Source organism: Setaria italica, chromosome I, assembly GCF_000263155.2.
Source record: "Setaria italica strain Yugu1 chromosome I, Setaria_italica_v2.0, whole genome shotgun sequence".
Classification (NCBI taxonomy): domain Eukaryota; kingdom Viridiplantae; phylum Streptophyta; class Magnoliopsida; order Poales; family Poaceae; genus Setaria; species Setaria italica.
Genome location: NC_028450.1, coordinates 23549176 through 23573013, shown reverse-complemented (window position 1 = coordinate 23573013; position 23838 = coordinate 23549176). Strand labels below are relative to the sequence as shown.

At 44.6% G+C, this 23838-nt stretch overlaps 1 protein-coding gene and 1 pseudogene across 1 annotated transcript; both read left to right on the top strand.

Moving 5' to 3' along the window:
- The first annotated feature begins 9398 nt into the window (after nt 1-9398).
- On the top strand, nt 9399-15152 carry LOC101769939 (ankyrin repeat domain-containing protein 7-like). The gene is made up of 7 exons (XM_022828359.1): nt 9399-9420; nt 9508-9573; nt 9673-9843; nt 11085-11216; nt 13561-13703; nt 14232-14318; nt 15147-15152. The coding sequence occupies exons 1-7, from the start codon at nt 9399-9401 to the stop codon at nt 15150-15152; spliced, it is 627 nt and encodes a 208-aa protein (XP_022684094.1).
- A 2426-nt stretch (nt 15153-17578) lies between these two features.
- On the top strand, nt 17579-22649 carry LOC105913541 (annotated as a pseudogene).
- The last annotated feature ends 1189 nt before the right edge of the window (nt 22650-23838 follow it).

Below are 23838 nucleotides of genomic sequence, written 5' to 3'. Positions count from 1 at the left end.
GATAATTGCAGAAAAATATTTCATGGTTACTGGTTTGAGGCATGACAAGTCGCAATTGAGGCACCGAATATATCAACTGAAATCTCTGTATGCCTTCTGGAAAGAACTGCAAAAGCAGAGTGACCTTGGCAGGAAAGCTGATGGTACTGTTTTTGCCCCAAAATGGTGGTGGGAACAAGACACTAAGGTGGGAGGCATAGGATTTATTTCCATGTAGTTAACTTTCACTATATATGGCTGTTTTGACATCTCTAATCTGAAAATGCAATTGATTTGCAGGGCAAACCACACTGTGCTAAATTACAGGTTGGTGCTCCTGACTACCTTGATCAGCTTGAGGAAATGTTCCATGATGTTGCAGTGGATGGATCGACTTCATTTGTGGCTGGAGTTGAACAAGAAGAGGAACAAGATAGTGAAGATGGAGAAGATGAGGTTGCTGACTAGGATGGGTCTTTTATGACCTTGATCAGAGCTCACTGAGCTCTAACAGCAGGAAGAGGTCAAGTACAAGCACCAAGTCCCCTGCCACTAGTCCTGGAAAGAGGTCCAAAAGCCCAATGGTTAAAATGATGAGCAATCTAGTTGCTAAGTTGTCTGCATCTGATGATGCTATTCATAGCATATTCAAGAGTGTGGAGAGTCTTACTCAATCTATCAATGAGAGAAGACAGAAGACGAACAAGATGACAGTGGTGGCAGAGGATGTTAAGAGGTGCCAACAGTTGGCTCTGGAATGTGGGGCAGCTCCTGATAGTAGGGAATTGTATGTATGTAACAACATTTGTAGGGACCCATATAACAGGGAATTCTTCTGTCAGCTACCTTCTCCTGAAGCAAGGATGGCATTCTTGAAGAGATGGTACCAGAACCACAATATTGTCTAGTTAGGATTCTTATGTTAGGACTCTTATGTGGCTGTTTGAACTATTATGTTAGAACTGTTATGTGGTTGTTTGAACTCTTATGTTTGATGAATATTATATGTGGCTGTTCCAATTATTATATGTGGCTGTTTCAATTACTACTGACATTTTTTTTTGCTGAATTAGGATGGGGATGCCTATTTTTCAAGTGATTCTGATGGGGATTATTCAATTGAGGCTCACACTGTCATGAAGATGGCACTCATTCATCGTAAGAGGAATCGGGAAATCTTGAAGACGGCACTCATGATCGGTATGTACTATGATACTTACATGCACAAGGCTCCAAGGAGGGTAGCCACTGTACCGGGCATAGAATGGGTTCAAAAAACACTATCAAATAGAACCTCTTGCTACAACATGTTTAGGATGTCTTGCCAATTATTTCATCAACTTCATGAATTGTTGGTCGAATCATATGGTTTGAGAGCAACTAGAGGAATGTCAACGATGGAGGCTTTAGGAATGTTGTTAGTGGATGGCCTGGATCGGTACATGATATGCGGGTGTTCAATGATGCCATAACCAAATATGGTGACAAGTTTCCACATCCTCCTCCAGGTACACTACTTTGTATACGATATTCTCTTCATTTGTTCAAATATGGTGTCAACTTCATGTACCTCATAAAATTGTCTTCATCTGTAGGCAAGTTTTACCTAGTAGATTCGGGATATTCTAACCGTTCGGGTTACCTTGCACCATACAAGGGTACGAAGTACCATCTCCTGAAGTTTCAAAGTGGCCAATGCCAAAAGGTATGAAAGAGACATTTAATTACGCACATTCGTCCCTTAGAAATGTTATCGAGAGGTCCTTTGGAGTTTTGAAGATGAAGTGGAGGATTTGTTGGGTATACCAAGTTTTTCAATCACAAGCAAAGCAAAATAATAGTAGCATGCATGGCAATTCACAATTTCATTCGAGAGAATGCTATTGCCAATAGGGCCTTTGATATGTGCGATTGTGATAAAAATTTTATTCCTATGGCCGAACCATCGAACTCTGAAGGACATGCGATGAATACCCAAGTAGGGGATGAAGACCATAATATGAATGAATTTCGTGATGAAATCTGCATAATAGATCATAGCTAATTTGTATGGTTGTGTTGTAATTGACATTGACAATGTATTGTACTCTTTGTGTTATTTTATGTTTATTGGACAGTGAAAATAACTTTGAATGTTATCCTTCACTATTTGAAAATGAAGCTGGCCAAATGAGAGAAAAATAAACAAGTCAGAGGGGCAGCGCTGAAGTTTTAAAAAAAAAGAGTGGCAGCGCTTCACAGCTAGAACCTTGGCGTCAAAAAAAGATTAGCACAGGAGATAGCTCGGGACAGGCAGAAGTAAAGGAGGGGTAGTGTGCCAGCTATGCATAGATAATAAATGAGGAGCACTGTTGTCATTTTCCACCAAAGATGCTAAAGTTTAGCATAATATCCAAACAACCCAAGGTGCTAAACTTTAGCACTCTATTTGAGAGTGCTAAACTTTAGCACAAGGTTCCAAATAAGGCCTTAATCAGTTCTCAACCCTAACTCTGTGCTACTAGATGCTGATAGATCTTAGAGTCGAGATCTAGTGTTTTAGATGTTGTGTTGGAACTTGCATGCATGCTGTTGTCGAGATCATGTGCTAGCTTCAGCCATCTCAGTGGCGGTGCAGTGTTGTTGATCATGGATCCTGATATCAACACCAGGCATGCCGCATGCATGAGGTGGCGCTGCCGCTGGTGTGTCGTGTGACGGCCGTGAGCATTCAACCATAGTTATGTGATGCCGAGGTTCCCTAGTATAGTGCTAGAATGCACTAACAAGTGATGCTATGTCAACTTCGAGAACGTTACTGATGAAATTCACTTGTAAAGGGAAAATGTTGTAGGCTGTCCTGAACAACTAAATATGACTCACGAATTGGTCGATGAAGCATCTAGATGATCATCGATTCATCATGAGGAATAGATCAAAGAACCAATTCCCATGGATCAAACAATTTTTCTGGGTTGGACAGTGCAGTTGTTCGGTTCAATGGCAACTTCTGTGTCATGTAAGTAGAGTAGTATACGCAGTACGCACTATAACAGATCCCAATGGAAAGAACGAGTTAGGTCTTCTGCTAGGGATTAGAAAAGTTATCTAATACAATCTCTACTTTCTAGCAAACCATGAGGCGCAATTTCTTAGGATCAACGGGCAGAGCTTGATACACTCGTCCAGAAAGCTTTGGGTGCTACCGAAGCATTCGAAAAATCCGCTATGAACGGCTGAGCAGGCCCATGGTTGGGCAAATCAAAGTGTGCCCTTCGTGGCCCACACAAAATTCATAGCTTTCCTCGCGGACTGCGGGAAGTCGTCTACCAGACACAACAACTTGGGGGGATTTCTAAGATAATGTTTGGTTCTGGGGTTGAAGTGGGTGGGGTTGGAGCTGAGCCACTTCGACCTATGTTTTGTTGGAGAGAGTGGGGGTTAGGTCCAACCCAGTAGAGGAATATTCCTCGTAGATCCGGGTTCATCCGATCCCTCAAAAAAGAAGGAATCACCCCGACTCACTTGAACGGCGTCCGCGGTCCGTTTCTTCTCGCGCTCGCCCTCCCCGCGTCCGCCCGCCCGCCCGATGCCGCTGACGCCCTCCACTGGCGCTGATGGGGAGGTGCGCCGGGCGAGCTCGAGCCCCACCGCGGCCGGGCTAGCTTGGTGGGGGAGGAGGACCTCCAACGGCGGGGATGAGGTGGCCAGCGCGGGGGCGGGGATGAGGTGGCGCAGGGAGGACCGCCGGCGCGGGGGCTCGATGGGGAAGGAGGGCCGCCGGCGTGGGGGCTCGGTAGGGAAGGAGGATGGCTTGCGGGGAGGAAAGGAGGAAGAAGATGGAAGGACGAGAAAAAAGAGAGAGGCTGATAGGTAGGCCCCGTGGCTGATAGGTGGGGTCCACAACTAACGGTATTAAATAGATATCCATCCCAACCTCCTCAACCCGCTCAACTAAACAAAAAACTGGGTCCAACCCATCCCTCCAATCAAACAAGAGATGGGTCGGCTCCAATCCAGAAAAATGGGTCAGCTCCAACCCAACCCACATGGTTTCAAAACCAAACACTACCTAAACCCGTCGCGCATTGGTGGGGAAGAGGATACTTTAACTTTTAGCATCTAATTTTGAGTCACTGCCATGCGGATCCTATCGTGCTTGGATCTACCATAGTGGTGACTCAAAAGTAGAAAGGGCAAAGTTAGAGGATCTCATTCTTGTTGGTGGGCGGGGACGGTAGGAAGAAAAAAAAAAAGGCTGCTGACACACTCATCCGATACCATAAAAAATGTTGAGCTTTCCAGGGGGTCCCTCGCACACTTCTCTCCTTCATCCCCTTTCCATCGGAGTCCACCAGCCCCTCCACCTTTCTTGGCTTGACACATGCAGGCGTCCTCAGGCTCGTCGGCTGGGCGAGACAAGCTCGGGCCCATCGGCTTGGATGCACCTAGATCAAATCGAGGCCCAGCTGCTGCCGCGGGATGAGGGAGATGGTGACATGGGGCTGAGCAACAATGGCCAATAGCGGCGCAAGGTAGGCACTAGTTTAGGGAGGCAGCGGTGCCAGGCTCGCCGCAGCCGGAGGGGCAGCCGGTGAGTGGCGTGGCGCGGCCGGAGTCGGAGCTGTAACGAGGTTACCCACGCGGCTAGTGAGGTGTAACGGAGTCGGTGAGATGTAACTATGGATTAGAAAATTTGTACTCCCTCGCAGTGACGGATCTAGGATTTTATCACAGGCTATGCTGAAAAAAAATTATTATACAATTCGATAAAACCATTTACAATTCGATAAATTCAAAGATTAAGCTAGAAACAATTTCAAAATATAGCATAAAAGAAACTTACAATATTATTTGTCTACTTTGTTTACCCACCGCTTTTTAAATGACATGAATGTCTTGATTATATCTTCTTCATTCACTTGGAAGAAAATATCCCGCTCAATGAATGTGACTAGACAATCATCCAAAATACTATCACCTAGCTTATTCCTTGACTTTATTTTCACTTTAACCATTGCAGAAAATACCCTTTCAACACTCGCTGTTGCCACTGGTAATAGCAATATCAATTTGAGAAGCAAGTAAACCATATCATACACTTTGTGCCTCCGTGTTTGAACAAGCTTAACTGAGAGATCAACGATGTTGTCTAGACCCTTGAAGCTATCATCTCGTCGCATGTCATCAATATAATTATCAAGTTGCAATTCTAGTTTTAGCAAATCATTGTTGGAGAAGTCCTTAGGATAAAATTCAGCCAATCTGCATACCTTCTGTGCATCAAACGAAGCAAATAAATTGGAAGGTGTTGGCGCTAAAAATCAGCCGATTGAATCTCAGCGTCGGACACACGACCCAGGAGAATCTGCTTAACTCCTGTTCGGGTAATCGCCCTGGTGCGGTTCGCGCGGCGTGCCAGCCAATCTGACCTGTTGATTGGCAAGGAAGGAAACGTGTCAGATCCCAGAGGCTGCGATCGGCTAAGGTTCCGATCTCGAGGAAGCTTATCAGCGAATCGGCCGATTTGCTATAACAAGGAAATCGGCTATGGTACAACCGACAACTAGGTAACGTTTGTAAAGAAACTGCCAGAGTAAACTAGACAACGCTACAGAAACAACACTTGAAACAGATCTAATCGACTATGCAAAAGTAATGGATAAGCGACAAAGATAAATAAGCCGAAAGCTCTAATTTCAAGCTGGATAACTGGTGATAAAACTAGAACAACAGGTAAAACCTAGAATTCTAGTAAATATTGATAACTAGTGAATAAATCTAAACGAAACGACAGCGATGTGCTCGAAGTTAAAGCTTAGATATTACTCGAGATCGTGTCGATGCAGCCCTGCCAACCCGTACGAACTCGTGAAAGAAGAAAAGTATTGGCGAAGTCGCCGACTTGAAAGTAAAGTATGAGGAAATAGTAGATTGTTGTATTGATTTGATGTTGTTCTTTACAGATCTCTAAAGACGGCTATTTATAGCCTGTTACAACCAACCTCTTAACCGACTAGGATTCTATCTCTAATTTTAAACGAAAACGAATATTTACAAGTACAACTCGTATCGGAGTTGGTCATTGCGCTCCTGTGGGCCAATCCCTTTTTATCTTCTCTTCGCAATTCACTTTAAGCCCATACTGGCCTAATTGCCCCAGCCTATTAATCGGCCGATTTCTACCAACTCCATCCATGAAAACACTGCAGCGCCAATCGGCCGATCTTCAACTGTAACACCAATCGTCCGATTCCTAGTCGTGATCTTTTCGACTCATCGCTTTAGCCCTTTCCCTTCTTGACGCCGATTCCATACGTGTCAAAATCTGGCATCAACAGAAGGATTGAAGACTGACATACACGAAAGTAGCTCCATATTGATCTCATAAAACCGATTATCAAGCTCTTGACTAATTTGATCAATGATACCAATATATACTTCTCTTCTAAAATGGTCATCATTTGTTTGGTTTCGGGCACAGACATACTTTGCTGATTTTCCATACAGCACATAATCACCATCCATAGCAGGAACTTCAACATCATGTTTAATGCAAAAAGAAGTAACCCTATTAAGGAAGTGGTCCCAACCATCAGACCTTAACTGTTGCATTTTGTTCTTCGCCACATTAACAAGGGAGATTACATTAAGAATATCTTGATTCCTTCTTTGCAAACACTCGGATAACTCATTTGTGTATCCAAGAATAACAAATATTAAGTGCACAAAGAAAACAAACTCAAAAGTTTCAAATGCTCCAAGCACAAAATGTATCTTGTCCAATCATCCTTATGTGAAATATCATCACCAAGATCAATGAGCACATCATGGATTGAGGAATACATTGTAATGATGCTGCATATAATTTTGTAATGAGAGCCCCATCGAGTTTCACCAGGTCTAGGCAAACTCATCTCTTGATTTAATCCACTCCCTGATTCAAGCTCACCACACTCAAGTGCTTTCTCTAGCAGTTCAAAGCATACCATGACGCTTGCAAGAAACTCCAATAATATTCAATAAGATAGATACTTGATCAAAAAAGCTCTTACAATCAGTATTTCTCTTGGCAACAACAACAAGAACTAGTTGGAGTTGATGTGCAAAGCAATGAATATAATACGCAGAAGGTGATTCTTGCATTATCAATATTTTTATCCCTTTATCTCCTTTCATATTGCTGGCCCCATTATAACCTTGATCTCTAATTTGAGTCATAGTCAATCCATGACTAACATGTAAACCCTCAATAGCTTCCTTAAGTGACAAAGAGGTAGTATCATCTACATGAACAATTCCAATAAAATATTCACAAGACCTTCCAAGTTTATCAACATACCGCAAGCAAAGAGCTAGTTGTTCTTTATGTGATATGTCACTGGACTCATCAGTTAAAATTGCATGGGGCTCATCATCAAGTTCTTCAATTATTTTCTTTTTAGTTTCTATGACACAACAATGAATAATTTGCTTTTGTATCTCTAGGCTAGTTAAGGTTCAATTACCTGGAGCATTATTCAAGACATACTTGTTCACTTCATCACTATTTCCTACAAGAAACTTCAAAAGTTCAATAAAACTTCCTCTCTTGCTAGACTCTTCATTTTCATCATGTTCACGAAATGCCAATCCTTGATGCAAAAAAACTTGATACATCTAAGTGAATATGTCAACCTTTTCTTATAAAGATGAAGATTCTCATCAGTCCACTTCTCAATGTGATAATCAACTGCTACCTTCAGATTTATAAAACCAATGTATCTCTCCTGAGCTGCATTGTGTGCCATAGAACCACTATGTTTGACAAGTGTTTTGTTTCCTATATTCCAATTATTCCATCCTCCAACAATAAATGTATTTGACCCAGTACCCTTCTTGAACAAGTAGCATATAAAGCAAAACATAGAATCCTTCTTGATATCAAGCCATTCATGATTATACATCCATACATAATTGAATTGGCGATCCCTACCTCCAATTTTTCTTGATGGAAAATCATGATTAATAGGTTTGAATCGGCCTTTAATAATATATCCTCTTCGAATTGCATCTTGATCATTAACATGATAACTTTCAATGGGCCGCCTTTCACCTGGATCATGTGGAAGACGATTGATGTCATAAACCGATGACTATGATGCGGGTGGTTGTAGTGGTGGAGGCGAGGGCACAGGATCCGCGATTTCTTCAACTACCACTCTATCCTGCTCCTGATTCTGTTCTTCCACAAAAGTTTCAACTGGAGATGGGACAATGTTTGAAGCAGCAGCTGTTGCTGCCTTCTTTGCTGCGTGTTTCTGAAAAAGAGATGCAATATCTCCACCTCTCTTCATAATCCAATCGTTCTGAAAAAACAATATCTATGTAATATAAGTACAACAACTAACTAGACATTATAGCAAGACAAACATGTAACGATAGAATCATGTTTTAAATTTTTGGGTAGAAAACTTACAAATCACAACCTCACATGATATTAATTTAAGAATGTTGATGGATTAATGGTCCGTTCAATAAAATCACGAACTGAAATAAAAAAAAGCACTCGTACATAAATAAATAAAAATATTTAAGAATATAAGTCTTTTCAAATAAGAAAGAATAGAAGATAAATTCATCTTAAACCTCCTTGTGGCCGATGACTTGTGGACGATCAGAAGTTTTCACGCAACCGCGCGAAGTCCCCCGTGTAGTTACGCTTGCGCAGACACGCTGGCCCTGGTGGCCTGGTGCGGCGGCCGGCGGCGAAGCCATAGAGGATGGGAGGAGTCCTGCGGACTGTCAGGCGGAGGAGTTGTGGAGGCGCAAATTGTGACGTGGAGTCTCACACATCAAATCATGGGCCAATCTTGTAACCAGAGGCAGGCAGGCACTCCTCATGCAGTTGTATCCATGCAACAAGCAACCAGGGGGGCCAAAAGCTAGATCTAGCCATCGTCTGCTGGGCCTAGGCAAAGTGATAGAGGATCAGGGGGACCACGGGAGTACAGGTAAGGTGCTAGGCCTAGGGTATGCCGGGTGGGCCCCGGCATACCATGTAGCTCCACCTATGCTCCCTCGGTCAAAAAACAAGTCAACCTGAACAGATTAACGAGGAGGTAAAATGACCTCAGTTACCTCTATTTATTAGTCATATTTTGTGCTAATTGAGTATTATAACTTGTTTTTTTACAAATTTTGAATCGTAGATGACTTGTGTTTTTGACTGAGGGAGTACTATTTACCTGTTTAATTAATTATGAAACTTATATTTAATAATTATATAAATCCATGTCTCCCGCTTCGTGTGACCGTGTCGAGTGCGCCTAGCATTTCCACCCCCACCCCACGATTGACACGCCGTCCGGCCGCCGCGACCCGTTTCTTCCCCCTGCTTCGCACACCTGCATATCCCTCCCCTCCCTCTCCCACTCCAAAACCCTACCAACCGAGCGGCCATGGCGCCGCCCCTCACCTGCGGTAAGCGACCCTCAAATCCTAGCCCCCTTCACGCGGGAGAACCATAGCATTAACACTGAGTCCCCGCCCCCTCGCCTCCACCTGCAGGTCCAGGCGCACCGAAGCGGCGGCTCCTCCAGGCGGCGGCCGACGGTGACCTCCAGCGCTTCAAGAGTACGTGCACGCGCCGTCGGTGGTGCTCGACCGCACGCTGATTTTTTTTTCGGGGTGGGGGTTCCGAATTTTGGTTGTCCGTGTGTCGCCTGTCTGCAGGGATAGCTAGCTTGCTGGACGCTGGGAAGGGCCGCCTCGGGGAGACGGTGGCGGCCGTGAAGGACCGTGGCGCCGGGGCGCTGCACATCGCTGCCTTCCCCGGGAGGACGGCGCTGTGCGCGTACCTGGTGGAGGAGCTCCACCAAGACGTCAACGCCGCCGATGAGTCAGGTGGTTTCCTTCCCCCTTCTCTGCCTACTCGTTGTATATCTGTGTGGTCACCTCTCTAGACCAGAGGTTTTGGCATTGTTGGCTTGCGATTGTGAAGTTTGATGAGGTGACATTGTGAAGGCACCGCAATTTCACTTTTAAATTGGTTTCATTCGGCTGCATATGGATATTGTGAATATGTGATTCAGCTGTTTGGTTGTCTGTTTCTTTGTGGCATGAAATGGGATTGGTCACTAACTTGCATCAACAGGCTTGAGGCTGGCTATCTGATCGGGTTGAATTTCACCTGGTTTGCATGATGCCAATGCATGGTTATGTGGAATATTACTTCTATTAGAGTATCAATGTAGTTTCCCTAGTCCATATTTCTACTTTGTCAGATTCTACAACTATCATAGTATAGTAACCTTGAAGGTTGTTTAGAACTTTAGATGAACTTCCAATTATGTGCCACCTCTAATTTCTAAGTTTGTTATCCTGTCTTTCAAATATATATTAATTACTTTGTTTGACTTAACTTTAAAAGTTCATTTGTTTCAGATGCAACACATACAGTTGCATCAGTAGAAAGAGTAATTGATGCTAGCTTCAGTCCACTTTTACCCCTGAAAATTGTGCCTACTTTTTTTTCCATGCATGATTTCTATAAAAACCGATTAGAGCTTTTTTTTTCCTCTACAAGTACCCCCCTACAAGTAGCTGGCTTAGGTTTGACCAGGAACTTCTGGATTTCATTGCATCAGCAATGAATTCATCCATTATTTTTTGCTTACTGCTGTGCACGAGTACTCTGAGTTTTAATCATATTGTATATCTGCTTGTTTTGTATTCTTATTAAAGCATCTCACTTTATGATATTTCACACAAACATGCACATATTGAAGTTGAATGATATGGCTCTTATTTGATTATGTGTGCATAGGTACAGTTAGACTACTTTTTCTCAATTCTTATTAACATTGTCACGATCTTTTGATGCTACCCGGCTGTAATTACCAGTACACACTCCAATGAAAAACGTCAGGGCCATGTGCCAAAATATGTTCGTGTATGATACTTTCAACATAAAAATCACATCCTTTATGAACTATATCCTTTGTTATGTATATTTTTGGTAACAGTTTCATGTTTGCATAGATTTAATTTCTTGTACGAATTTCTATTTAGAATTTACGATTTTCTGTTGTTTCTGGTATTAGTTTCTTATGCAGTATATTTCTACTTTTTGATGTTTCCGGTAGGAGAGACACCTCTGATCTATGCAGTCCAGGGTGACACTGTGGACACTGTGCAATATCTTCTTGATCGCGGTGCTAATCCGGATAAGCCTGCTGGAAACAAGTCTACCCCTCTTCATTTAGCAGCTGCAGGAGGTCTCTCCCAATGCATACTTATTTCTTTCTTTCTATGTGTCCATGACACTGTCTTAAAGTTCTTTGTTTATTTGTTTAAAGTGATGTAATGAGATTTGAACCAGATCATGGCATATACGTTGAAGGTAATAGGAAAGGAAATGGCCCGTGTCTTTATTGGCTGTGTTTGCTCAATATAGTGTCATGCGAGTAGGAGAGATTTCCCTGATGAATGAGTTGTTTAATTGCTACATTTAAGTCTAAAAAAATGCCATTGTCAAGATATATGCATCATGAATTCTGCAATCTTCATCTAACAAGATATGAGTTGTACAGACATAGGTCAAGTATGTATAAAATCCCAACTATTAACTTGTTGTCTAGAGGTTGAATCATAATTATTTCACAAGTTAGTTCCTTGGGTAAGAGTGAATAAACTTTGAGATCTGATGTCGAATATGAAAAACATATTAATATGAAACTCTAAACCTTGGAGGTAGATTACGCACTATAATATATTACTCCCTCTTACCATCATTATAAGGCATATTTTTATGAGGAAGTCTTCGGAAGCATATTTTAACCATTAACTTCCCTTACAGTGTATTGTCTGTTTCTATAAAATCAACACCACTTGAAAAACACTTTGAGTATGAATCTATTGATGTAACTTTTGTAAACTAAACAAGCATATAATTTTAACTAATTGTTGGCCAAACCTTACGAAGTTTCACCCAATGTCTTACAGTCATCTAATCGAACCTAGTCACCATGGCACATATAAGACGATTGGTCGCAATTAGTCGTCGATCAGGCCGATTAGTCGAGCCTAGTCGTCTGTATAGTTGTCCTATACATGCCAGGACCCATATGATATGTATAGTATACATTACTTAGTATATAGCAAGCATCAAAACCGCAATGATATGCTGCTGATCCACATGGACCACATCTACACATACCCATCACAAGGGTGTATGTAAGCACTAAGCAGCAGAGTTAGAGCAATGGCGCAAAGCTTCACATAACAGAGCTAGAGCAGAGTAGAGAGCTAGAAGAGGAGAGCTCATCTTCAGAACTTGCAGCGAGCTCACGAAGGGTGGGGAGCTCCTAGGCGTCAGGAAGCTCCTGCGCAGAAGGGAGGCAGGAGCTCCAGACGGCTCCCTGGCGCCAGCAGGCTCCTGGGTGGCTGGATGGCACCAGCGGACATGCCTTTGGGCAGGCAGCGACGCGATTATGGGTCGGTGGTGTGCAATTTTGGGCAGGCAGCGGCGCGTTTTGGGCGGCGGTTTGGATGGACAGTTGCTTGGCACTCGACAACACCTGCAGCTGTGAAGTATGTACCTAAAACCTAATGGGACAAATTGGCAGCCCAGTAGCCCACTTCACTGGCTGAAGCCCATATCTGAGCAGCTCACAAACTGCTTTTTGAAACCCCACCCCCCCCCCCCCCCCCCCCCCCCCAAATCGGACGATTAATTTTGACAAGTCGACGACTAATTGGATGACTAGCTTTGGAGTCACTCAAACCTAGTCGGTGGCCCTTATCAGTGCCAAGGGAGCGATAAGCCCCACTAATCACGATTAGTCGGACGACTAGATAGCACTGTTTCACCTTTTGAAATCAACATACGCCTTGCCTTGATGGATGGAGTATAATGCAAATGATCAGATATGGGAAAGAAATAATAGCCCCCCTATTTTCAGGACAACTTACTGGATTTCTGAGTCGTTTAAACACATTTATTGCAGACTCTCTGTACCCTTCGACTGACTCCATGCAAAAGTATATCTTCCATGGAGAACCAGTTGCTATAGATTCCTTTTTTCTTAGCAGATGGTTTAATATTCTAAATTCGAAAAGGGTATGGGATATCGACTAGAAATCATGCCAAACTAGCATAGTTACCCCTGATGAAGAACCGTCGGCCCTTTCATATGCTAACTTTGCCAATGCCCTTCCTTAGAAAATAGACGCAATGATATATAAAATAACTTTCTGGATAGATAGCCCCCTTCCTCCAGCACTGAGCATGAGACTATGTTTGTTTACCGGTCAATAAATATTAGCAGAAATGCTAACAGAAGTTGTAGCGAAAGACCAGTTATGAAAGAGGAATTTAGTCAATCCTTCCAATGAAACTATAAAAAACTTGGTTTTAAATGGTTGTCTCCACCATATGTCCATGATAAAATGATATTAGCTAGATTTCACCAACAAAGAGACTGTAACAACAGCAGCAGAAGCAGCAACACCATATAACTTGTTGATATTCTGTATTATGCAAGTAGCATGTGGAATGCTCTGTATTGCTATACTTCTGTATTAACAAATAACCTGCTGCATTCTATATTTCTGATTTAGGAAATTGTGAAATAGTAAAAGCCTTACTCTCAAAAGGAGCCGATGTTCATTCATTTTGTGGTACTGGACTCACACCACTTCATATGGCTGCTGCCTCCAAGCATGACGGTGCTCTGAAGGTTTTGTTGGACCACCATGCAGATGTACGTCACATGCTTGTCTATCCTTCCTTCTTATATTAACAAAGTCCACTTTATTGATTACAAGTTCCTTTTTGTCTGGTAGATCTCACTACTTTCTGTTGGTCACTTCTTTTTTATTAAGATTGGTTGTGAAAACTGATTGCCAAAACTACCAAAAATGATCCCTGTTTCGAAGATCAAATATTTCTGTTAAGAGTAAAATGCACCATTAGTCCATTAACTTGTAGCAGAGTGTCATATAGGTCCACAAACTCCGAAAGTGCAGTTTTGGGTCCATTAACTGTTTAGTCATTCATTAGAGGTCCATACCGGTTTGTTGGAGGCTTAGATCTGACATGGCAGAGCCAACTAGGCGTGTTTGGACCTTTAATGAACGACTTAAAGAGTTAATGGACCCAAAACTGCACTTTCTCGGAGTTCGTGGACCTATATGCCACTCTGCTACTACTTAATGGACTAACGGTGCATTATACTCTTCTGTTAACTTCCATCATGTAAGGAACTGATGTTCTCAATTTTTCTTGTCAGTGTAACAAGTTTATAAACAGTTTATTGATGCCTCTTATGGTGGCTCTCACTGCTGGCTCGCTGGAATGTGTGAAGCTTCTGGTTAAGGTATGGTGCATTCTTCTCATGCCAAATTATTCTTTTTTTGAATTCTTGATAATAACAGTAGGATGAACATTTCATTTTAAAATTTGGTGTCAACTTGTTCCTCTTGCCACCGTGCGAATGTCATTGTCTTCTCAAACATTGATCTTTAGTTAATAGCTTGCCTTGCAAATTATCATACCCTAATGTGGAAGAGAGCTTTAGGAAAAGGGAAAATTGCTCTCCTGCTGGTATCCCCCTGCTGCGAATTACCGTGGTTTTGTTTCATCTGCCACCATGCCTTAGATCCCGTTAGGTAGAGTGTGCACCAGATCAGGGCAACAGACTTTTTTTCCTCGAACGACGCAGGAGAGCCGTGTGTCATTTCATTAAGGTTGAAAAACGGATAGAGTGGTGGAGGTGGGGTGTTTGGCTGGCCCCACTCAACTATAGACTGGAGTTTGGAGTTGGAGCCATGCCCAACAGGGCCTTAGTGTTCCGATTTAGTGCAAATACCTTGTGGATTTTTTTTGGTGGGTGGATATGGATTTGTTGAGGTAACAAAATGTAAGTAGTTTGATTCATCTATGGATCATATGAATCCATGTGAGAAGTCAATGTCATGATGATAACAAGATTAAGTTTTTGGTTCATGTGGATAGATCTTTCCGTCATAACTACACGGATTATCCACATGAGAAGTCTTAGATTGTTTATAATCAATATAAGCTATGATTTTCTACAAGCAATATATTGAGAGTGTGGAATTTCAGTGTTTCTTTTAATTAAATGGCTCGATAGCTTATTGTTAGACATCTATATGTGCTATATGTGTGGTTCGACCCATGGCAGGCTTAGGCGTGTGCCTCTAGCTGCTGCCAGCCATTAGGGATAGATTGATTAGAGCTTGGGCAAGGATATCCGTTGGATGATTCTGTTTCTCCACGGTCACCTTGCCCATATAAGCTGTACCCTTGGCCCTCATCAATTCAATCTACTATTCCACGCAATATTCATTGCTTTCATGGTATCACGAGTCCGGGTTTCATCGGATTCACCTTCCACTGTCATCTTCTAGCGTGCTGCCGCTGGCACTGCTTTCCCTGCGCGCACCTCTCTGCGCTGCACCCATGGGCTGGCGAATTGCCACCCGCCTCTTCCTCCTCATCTGCTGCTGATGCCGCTGCCGGCAAGCGCTTCATCGCCGCCGCCGCCAAGGAGGTGCAGAACCGCACGAACAAGGAAGCATAGGCCCGCGCGGCCGCGGAGACGCGGGCCCGTGCGACCAAGGAGGCACAAGCACGCACAACCGTGGAGGTTCGCGACGTGGCGCTTGCCCGCAGTGTTGCGGCCGAGCCCGCCGCCGTGAAGCCCCACGATGAGGCCGACGCCTGCCTGCATGTCGCCATCGCCTAGCCCGAGGAAATCCCCGACGTCGACGACGATGACTCCTCCCATGCCTCGGCTCCTCCACAGCACACCGTCCAGGATGCCCTGTTGTTACATGGAGTCGCCGCACTCAATTTGCACGCCCAGGCGGTGGCCATGCAGAATATCCGCTCCTTGGTGCCACTCGTCCTCGGTCTGCAGTCCAAGAACTTCAATCGTTGGCGCAAATCCTTCCTATTCACGGTCGGGAAGTACTCCCTGGAAGACCACGTCTTCTCCGACGTCAAGGCCCCTACCTCCCCTGATTGGGTGCGGATAGACTATGTCGTCAAGTCCTGGATCCTCGCGACAATCTCCGTCGACCTCGCTGACACCGTGATGGACCGCGACACCACTGCCGGCTCCACCTTGCTTGCCGTGGAATCTCAATTCCTCGGCAACCAGGAGACCTGCGCCCTCTTCCTCAACGTCGAGTTTCGCAACTTCGCCCAAGGGGAGCTCTCCATCACCGAGTACTGCTGCCGGTTCAAGGCCATGGCCGACGCTCTCGACGACGCTGATCACACGCTCATCCTCAACGTCATTTGCGGCCTCAACGAGCACTTCACCACCATCGGCATCCATCTTTGGCGCGGTTGACCCTTCCCGACCTTCCTCGAGGCTCGCAACGAGCTGTTGCTTGAAGAACTCCACATGTCCCACAAGTCGTCCACGCCGTCAACCGCCCTCCTTGCCTCGTCAAGAACCTCCTCCAAGGCGCCATCCTCCTCCAAGCCCCCATCCACGCCACGCTCCTCCTCCCAGCCGCAGTCTGGGTCCACTGGCGGCTCCTCCAAGCATGGCAAATGGGGTGGCAAGAAAGGTGGTTGTCCTCCTTCCGGTGATGGCAAAGGCGGCTCCGGCAGCTCCGCCTCATCACAGCAGGGCCCTGGGTCTGGTTCTGCATCTGGCAGCACCTAGCTCAGCCTCCACAACCCGTGGGCTGGTTCCACATACATGTGGCCAGGCCCCTGGGGTGCTCCTGCACAGCGCCCGGTCCAGCAGCAGGCTCTGCTGGCGCAACAGTCACCGCAGCATTCCCTCCACAGAAATGACAGTTTTTTGTCTATTGCTTTGATTAGTGGATGCGGCACATCCATGGCCAATAGCAAATATATGGGAATGGAGGTGACTACCCCTTTAATGAGGACTGCTCTACCAGCAGGATGAATCAGGCTGCCTTCCACGGAGGGAGCTGATCAGCCACTTTGTCCACCCAAGGTAATAAGGATGCCTTGTCAGTTTCTTGATCAATAGAGGCAGGCTAAGATAAGTGCAGCTGATAGTTCACAGGCATAGAGTCCCCAACAATGCCAATATCAGTTTGAGTACATTGTATCGGTGTGCTGAGCATTTATGGATGTTAATGAAAAAACAAGCCATTAGTAACTATAATAAGGAATGCCAAGAGGTAGAGTGAAACAATGGAGTTTAAAAAGTTATATAATTTAATCTGATCTCTTCACCTCCAGATATCCAGTCCTTTTTGGCATTGTTTGGTTAGAGTTTGAGATGGTAATTTTGGTACAATGATTAGTGAGTCCTTTTTCAGTTATGTATTTTTTTCTACTGCAAGATTTAGCTGTATATTGAAGATATTCTTTTTTTTCAGTTCTCCCTAAAATTTCTATATTTATTCTCACAAACCTTGTGTTCATGCTTCCTAGCTGTTGTTGTATTTCTGCAAATGCTGCTGTTAAATTAATACTTGTTTTCCCCCTAACAGTTTGGCTACCTTCCAATTGAAATCGCTCAGGAGAGACGTTGAGATTCTACTTCCAGTAACTTCACGTGCTCCATATGTGCATGATTGGAGCGTTGATGGGATAATAAATTATGTGAAATCAATGCCATCGATGGAGGTACGCCTCAAGGCATCATTGTCACTTGTTTTGTGTTACCGCTGGATAACAATGGCAGTAGAGCAGTTTCTATTCTGTTGTTTCTTCAACTCGTGTCCTTAAACTAAAAGTGAGCACCCAAAACATGTGTATCCATCTTTCTTTAAGGAAGCAATATGATGTTTAGTGTGGTGTGTAAAATAAGTAATTGCCTATGCAATCATAAAAATGATTGAAGTGAACCTATAAGAATGCTGGATCAGATGCCTTTTTTCTTTCTCCAGAATCCTTTACTGTCGCCAATTAATTCGTGTAACTATTTATCTCTCAGCATTTCCTCTGAGTCAAATGATTTACTTTGCTGTTTCAGGATGACCCCATGTACAGAATGAAACCAGCTGATATCAAGTTAGAAGGAAGCAAGGCATACAAGAGAAAGGATTATGTTACTGCAGCAAAACTCTTCTTTATGGTATTATTGCATCATCTTTCTCAGCCTACACTTAATCTTCTGTTGGATGGTATCTAAATTTACCGTTGGTATGTTTTCTACTATTTCTTAGAACGACATGCCACAGCCCTGCGCTACTGTCCCATTTCCATTGGAACAAGACTTTAGTAGTTTACAGCACAGAGTTTTCAACAGTCAACAAACTGCTTGGCAAGCCACCAGCCAAACTAGTGCGTCTTGATACGGCCCTACATCTGCCAAATCAGCTTATCGGCAGTCCGGCACTTGGCCAAGAACAAAACTGTAACTACTGATTACCACTTAACCTCTCTGATCCTTTTTCAACTCGCTTTCAGCTGTAACATCTGGACTGCCTTCAGCTTTTCACATGCACTTAATCGTTAGGTAGCCATCATCTCATATTCTTCACCTTGAGTCATAGCACTTTTTTTTTGTCTTTCCAATCTGTTTCCGAAATGTAAATTCATTAATAGTTAGGCGAAGACACTGCCATATAGACATGGCCGAAATGGCATATATGATAAATGTTTTCTGACTTGGTACCAGCAACTTCCTCATATTTTTTTCCAAACTCATATCCTACAAATTCAGAAACATACTCCCACAGAGCTCTAGCAACAACATACTCGTACCAAAGATGATTAACAGATTCATACTCTTTAAAAAGAGCAATGCAAAAGTTTCTCTACTTCTCTTTTCTTCAAATTATCCAGTCATGATTATTGTGAGATACTAACCATAAAAGGACATGAACTTAATTTTCATAAGAGTAGGAATATAAACAGGCTTAACACCTCTAAAATCAACTACGAAATATTAATACTGGGGCAGGTAAACTCCTTATATATTGCCTGAAGGCCAGACTAAAGAATCCATATCTCTATTAAGTTGAGCACATGGTTTATATTAATTTTGATTTTCAGTAAGGTTTAGTAATATTACAATGTATGTGCTCTCCTTTTGTTTGTTCCTTTCTGTTTAATTTTTTTTTTGGCTAGTTCACTTACAATGTGTGGAAAATTAAGAATGCTACTTCTGCATGGATTGCTAATGAAAGCAATCATTGTTGTGATTAAGTACCAATGCTACTAAGTTTTCTGCATTGGTGACAGGGTTGCATTATGGAATACTTTTGCCAATCTCATCGCTGTTAGAAAACTTTGCTGGAAAATCAACACATTCACACTTTAGATTTACTACAAAATTTCAATTATAACTACTGGATCAAAGTATACTCCCTCTCTAGTCACAAGTAAATGATGTTTTGGACATCGACCGTGTCCAGAACACAACTTTGACAACTATTTTTTTTTGTTATTATATGTTTACAATGTATAGCAAAAGCAGACTATTATGAAACATTGAAACTACTTTCTGATAAAAAAAAATAGTTGTACCATTTTCAAGTATCATAAGTCAACAAAAATAATAATTTGTAATCAAAGTTATAAATAGTTCACTTCAGACAGCAGAATGTCATTTGTTTGTGATTGGAGGGAGTATCTGTGAAAAATATGTTATGATATAGCATGGACATGTATCTCGTTGACGTGACAAAAGCTCATATTCAGATAGATGTCTTTAACTTCTGCATGGATCTGATGTCTCGGGTAATTAATATCCAGCTTACAAGCTGCCCCACCAATTTCTTGTGTACTTACCTGAGAGAAGTGCCGTGTTAGGGATGGTAACTATACTTTTCTTCTTTGATGAAATGCCATGCAGCTCTCCTTTGTGTTTAAGGTTCCATCAAAGTCCAGATGATCGGATGTTTGGATGCTAATTAGAAGTATTAAACATAGGCTAATTACAAAACTAAGTGCACAGATGGAGTCTAATTCGCGAGACGAATCTATTAAGCCTAATTAGTCCATGATTTGACAATGTAGTGCTACAGTAACCATTTGCTAATGATGGATTAATTAGGTTTAATAGATTCGTCTCGCGAAATAGCGTAGGGGTTCTGCAATTAGTTTTATAATTAGCTCATGTTTAGTCCTCCTAATTAGCATCCGAACATCCGATGTGACACTGCTAAAGTTTAGCACCTCGTATCCAAACAGACCCTTATTGCCGTACTTTGTTTTGCAGGGAGGCTGTTGATTGCATGAAGGCATCCCACGCCGCCAAACAGTTGTCTGCAGTGTCATTGGCTCAGTGAAACCTTGCCCTGGAGTACCGCACAACCTTAACATTTTGCTGCTGAATCTGATCAGACCCACGAGCCCAGCGGTTGAATGTTGTATTGCAGCTTTCGTGCCCCCAGTCGTTTCAGGATGCGCGGTTGAGTTAGAGTGTGCATGGACGAACATTCGGCTGCCTGTTGCAGTGTGCGAGCTCGTATTGTTGCGGCGTATCTTCCCTGGTTAGCAGCATTGCAGATGATCCTTTGTGATGGAGCCCTTGTAAGTCCTTGTTGCCAGTAAGTTGGCCTCTAGTAATAGCTGCGATATACTGGACTGCAGCGGCAGGCAAAGCAGACAAGAGCACCGCGTTGTTGACCCCTAGGACTTAGGGCAAGTACATTGCTACACGTCAGCGGTCTCATAGGTCGTCTCATGCAGTGCCACGTAGGATTTTTGATGATGTGGAGGAGAGAGAGCGAGTAGAGAGAAAGATGTCGTTGTTTCGCGAAACAACCACCTCATGAGCTAAATTGTAGGACTATGAGACAACTTAACAACCATGGTACGAGTTATTGTTTCCATGCAACTCATCATATTTTATTTTTCTTATGCACCAATTAAGGAATTATATACCACTACCAGACAACTTATAGGACAACCTATTGTACAGGTTGTCTGTTAAATCGTCTCAAGATTACGTGTCAATGCATGAGACCGTCTATTAGACGATACCAATGTACTTGCCCTTAGCCATCAAACTGGCTGATGCGATCGGTGTTGTTGGGTGGCTAAGGGCTCGACTTGAGCCTCACCCCATTTTGAGTCGATCGTGCTGGGATACCCTGCGGATATTGTCAAAATATCGATTCCCTCAAGACGATTTTTGAACATTAAGATTAGAATAAGTGGGCTAACTGCCGTCCTACTTGAGGATCTCCGATTCTATCCGAGATGATAATGTGTGATCTTGACGATCATCACTTCATGTTCTGCCTCAATCAATTGATTCGGCTGCATGAATTTTGCTGTCGTACGGCATGTCACCAGGCGCCACTTATGGCCGAGTAGGCTATGGGTTATGGTTTGCTGTCGTACGGTATGTCACCAGGCGTCACTCATGGGCGAGTAGGCTATGCGTTATGGTTGAGAGCACGTCCTAAAGAAAGAATTCCCTATTTAGCATTAGGAAAACTATTCGTTCCTCCTCAGAAAATTTTCGTTCCCTATTTAACATTGAGTTCAACTTTCATTCCTTATATGATATTCTGTTGGATTTTTCATCCGTGATCTGTTGTTAAATACCTTGTGAAAAGATAATTTTGCCCTTGTAGGTCCTACCACCCTTCTTCCTCCTCTCCTCTCCTTCTCCCTCTGCTCTACACCGGCCTGCCGGTTGCCGTGCCCCCGCGGGAGGCCGAGCCCCGTCGGCCGTCAGGCCCCTTGGGAGGCCGTGCGCCACCGCAGGAGGCTGGACGCCGCTAGGTGCCGTGCCCGGGCGTGCGGCCACGAGGACTTCTCCCTGCTGCTCCCGGACGAGGCATCCTCCGGGTCGGCCTTCTTCACCGTCGCAGAGTCCGCGCTGGCGCAAGCGCTCGCGGCCGCCCCCCGCACCTGCGATGGGCCAGTGGCGGTCGTCTCGGATGCCGTGCTCTACTGGACCCCGCGGGTCGCGCGCGACTGCGGCGTGCCGCACGTCACGTTCCACACCATCAGCGCCTTCGCCGCGGTCGTCATTGTCACGGTCCACCTCCACCGTCCCGAGGTCCTCCCGGACCCATTCATCGTTCCCGGCGGGTTCTTGTGCCCCCTCAAGCTGCGCAGGGCGCAGGTCAACGAGGAGGCTCTGGCGCCCCTCCCGCTCTTCCGCGCCGCCGAGGTCGAGAGCTGCGCCATCGCGTTCAACACCTTCTCGGCACTCGAGGCCGACTTCGCCGCCTACTACCAGAGCCAGCTCGTCGGGCACCCCAAGGAGGTGTTCCTCGTCGGCCCCACACGCGGCGCCGCCGTCTCTGCCCGCACTGCCGAGCGGGACCCCATCCTGCAGTGGCTCGACGGCCGCCCGGCGGGGTCGGTGGTGTACGTGCGCGCTGGGCAAGAGCCACCTCCGCTAGCTTGCCGCCGGGCTGCGCGCGTCCGGCCGGCCGTTCCTCTGGGTGATCCTGGCGGCCGGAGGGGAGGGTGGGGGCGGCGGCACGTCTTGGGAGGAGCGCCGTCCAGCCACGGCATGGTGGTGGCCAGGCGGTGGGCGCCGTAAGCGGAGATCCTGGCGTACCGCGCCGTGGGCGGGTTCGTGACCCACTGCGGCTGGAACTCGGTGCTCCCGCGGGGGCACGGCGCCCGGCGGCGCCCGCCTCCCGCGGTGGCACGCAGCCTCCCAAGGGGCCCGACGGCCGACAGGGCTCAGCCTCCCGCGGGGGCACGGCAGCCGGCAGGCCGGTGTGGAGCAGAGGAAGAAGGAGAGACGGGAGGAGGGTGGTGGGACCCATAAGGTAAAATCATCTTTGGATAGGACATTTAACGGTTCACGGATGAAAAATATATAAGGAATGAAAGTTGAATTCGGTGTTAAATACAGAATGAAAAAAATTTCTAAGGGTAAAAAAAAAGAATAGTTTTTCTAATGTTAAATAGGGGATTCTCTCCATCCTATATTGCCTCAAGAGCTCAAAGGGACACCGCTTGGAATCTGTTGTAGGCTTTGTACTGGTAGCCTACAAAAGTTTTAACTATGATCATCACCAGCGAATCGCTGGCTCCCCAACCAAGCCTGCCCAATCATCCCCCGCCCCTCGATTCCGAGACCGACGCAATGGGACATGGGCTTTTGTTCAATTTGGCCTCATACTAGTCCTAGCATGAATATTTATCTTTTTCCACATGGCGGCGGTAGTGAAAAGCCGTCCAAAATATCATAGATTAAATTGAATCAACACAAAGATAGACGGGAGCTAGCATACGCTCGCTTTTAGACGTGCCACAAATGAACACACATCTAATAAGCTCACGAAGAGAGATCTTAGTCGATTAAATGAAAACAATACCTGTGAGGACCTGCTCAAATTAAATTAGCTAAACCGACCTATCGACTATGCCCTACCGATCAGGGACACACCGATGCTTGTTCGATAAGCATAAATTCTTAGGGTCCCAAACCATACATGGTTCCATCACAAAGGGTCATAAACACACAAACTTAATTAGTTAAGTTTACAAATGCATTTCTTGCTGATCTCGAACTCGATCCAGCAAATGTTGAGATCGACAAAGCACTAATCCCTTTCTTTTTTCATAAGACTAGTTTGCCAAAAAAGAAAAAAACTCTCTCTGGTGCCCGCTACTGTTCTGTTTGCTTGGCTTCCTCATATGCTGCGTGCTGCACTTGCTGCCGGCTCCAGCCAATGTATTTTGACGCCAAAACGTGCTAGAAGTGCGGCGCCAGTTTTGATCGCCGCAGCCAAACAGGCCCAAATGAACCGATTGCATGCAATAAGGCATCTCACGCCGCCCAAAGAGTTGTCTGCATTTGCAGATTCCGCGCTCGGCCGAATCATTCCAAGGAGTGCATGAACGAGTGATTCATGAAGAGCTAGCAGCGAATCCCATTCCTTATTTCACTAATTCATTATTACAGCACTACACCTTCCAATAAATCCTAGCTGGAGTTTTCCATTTGATCG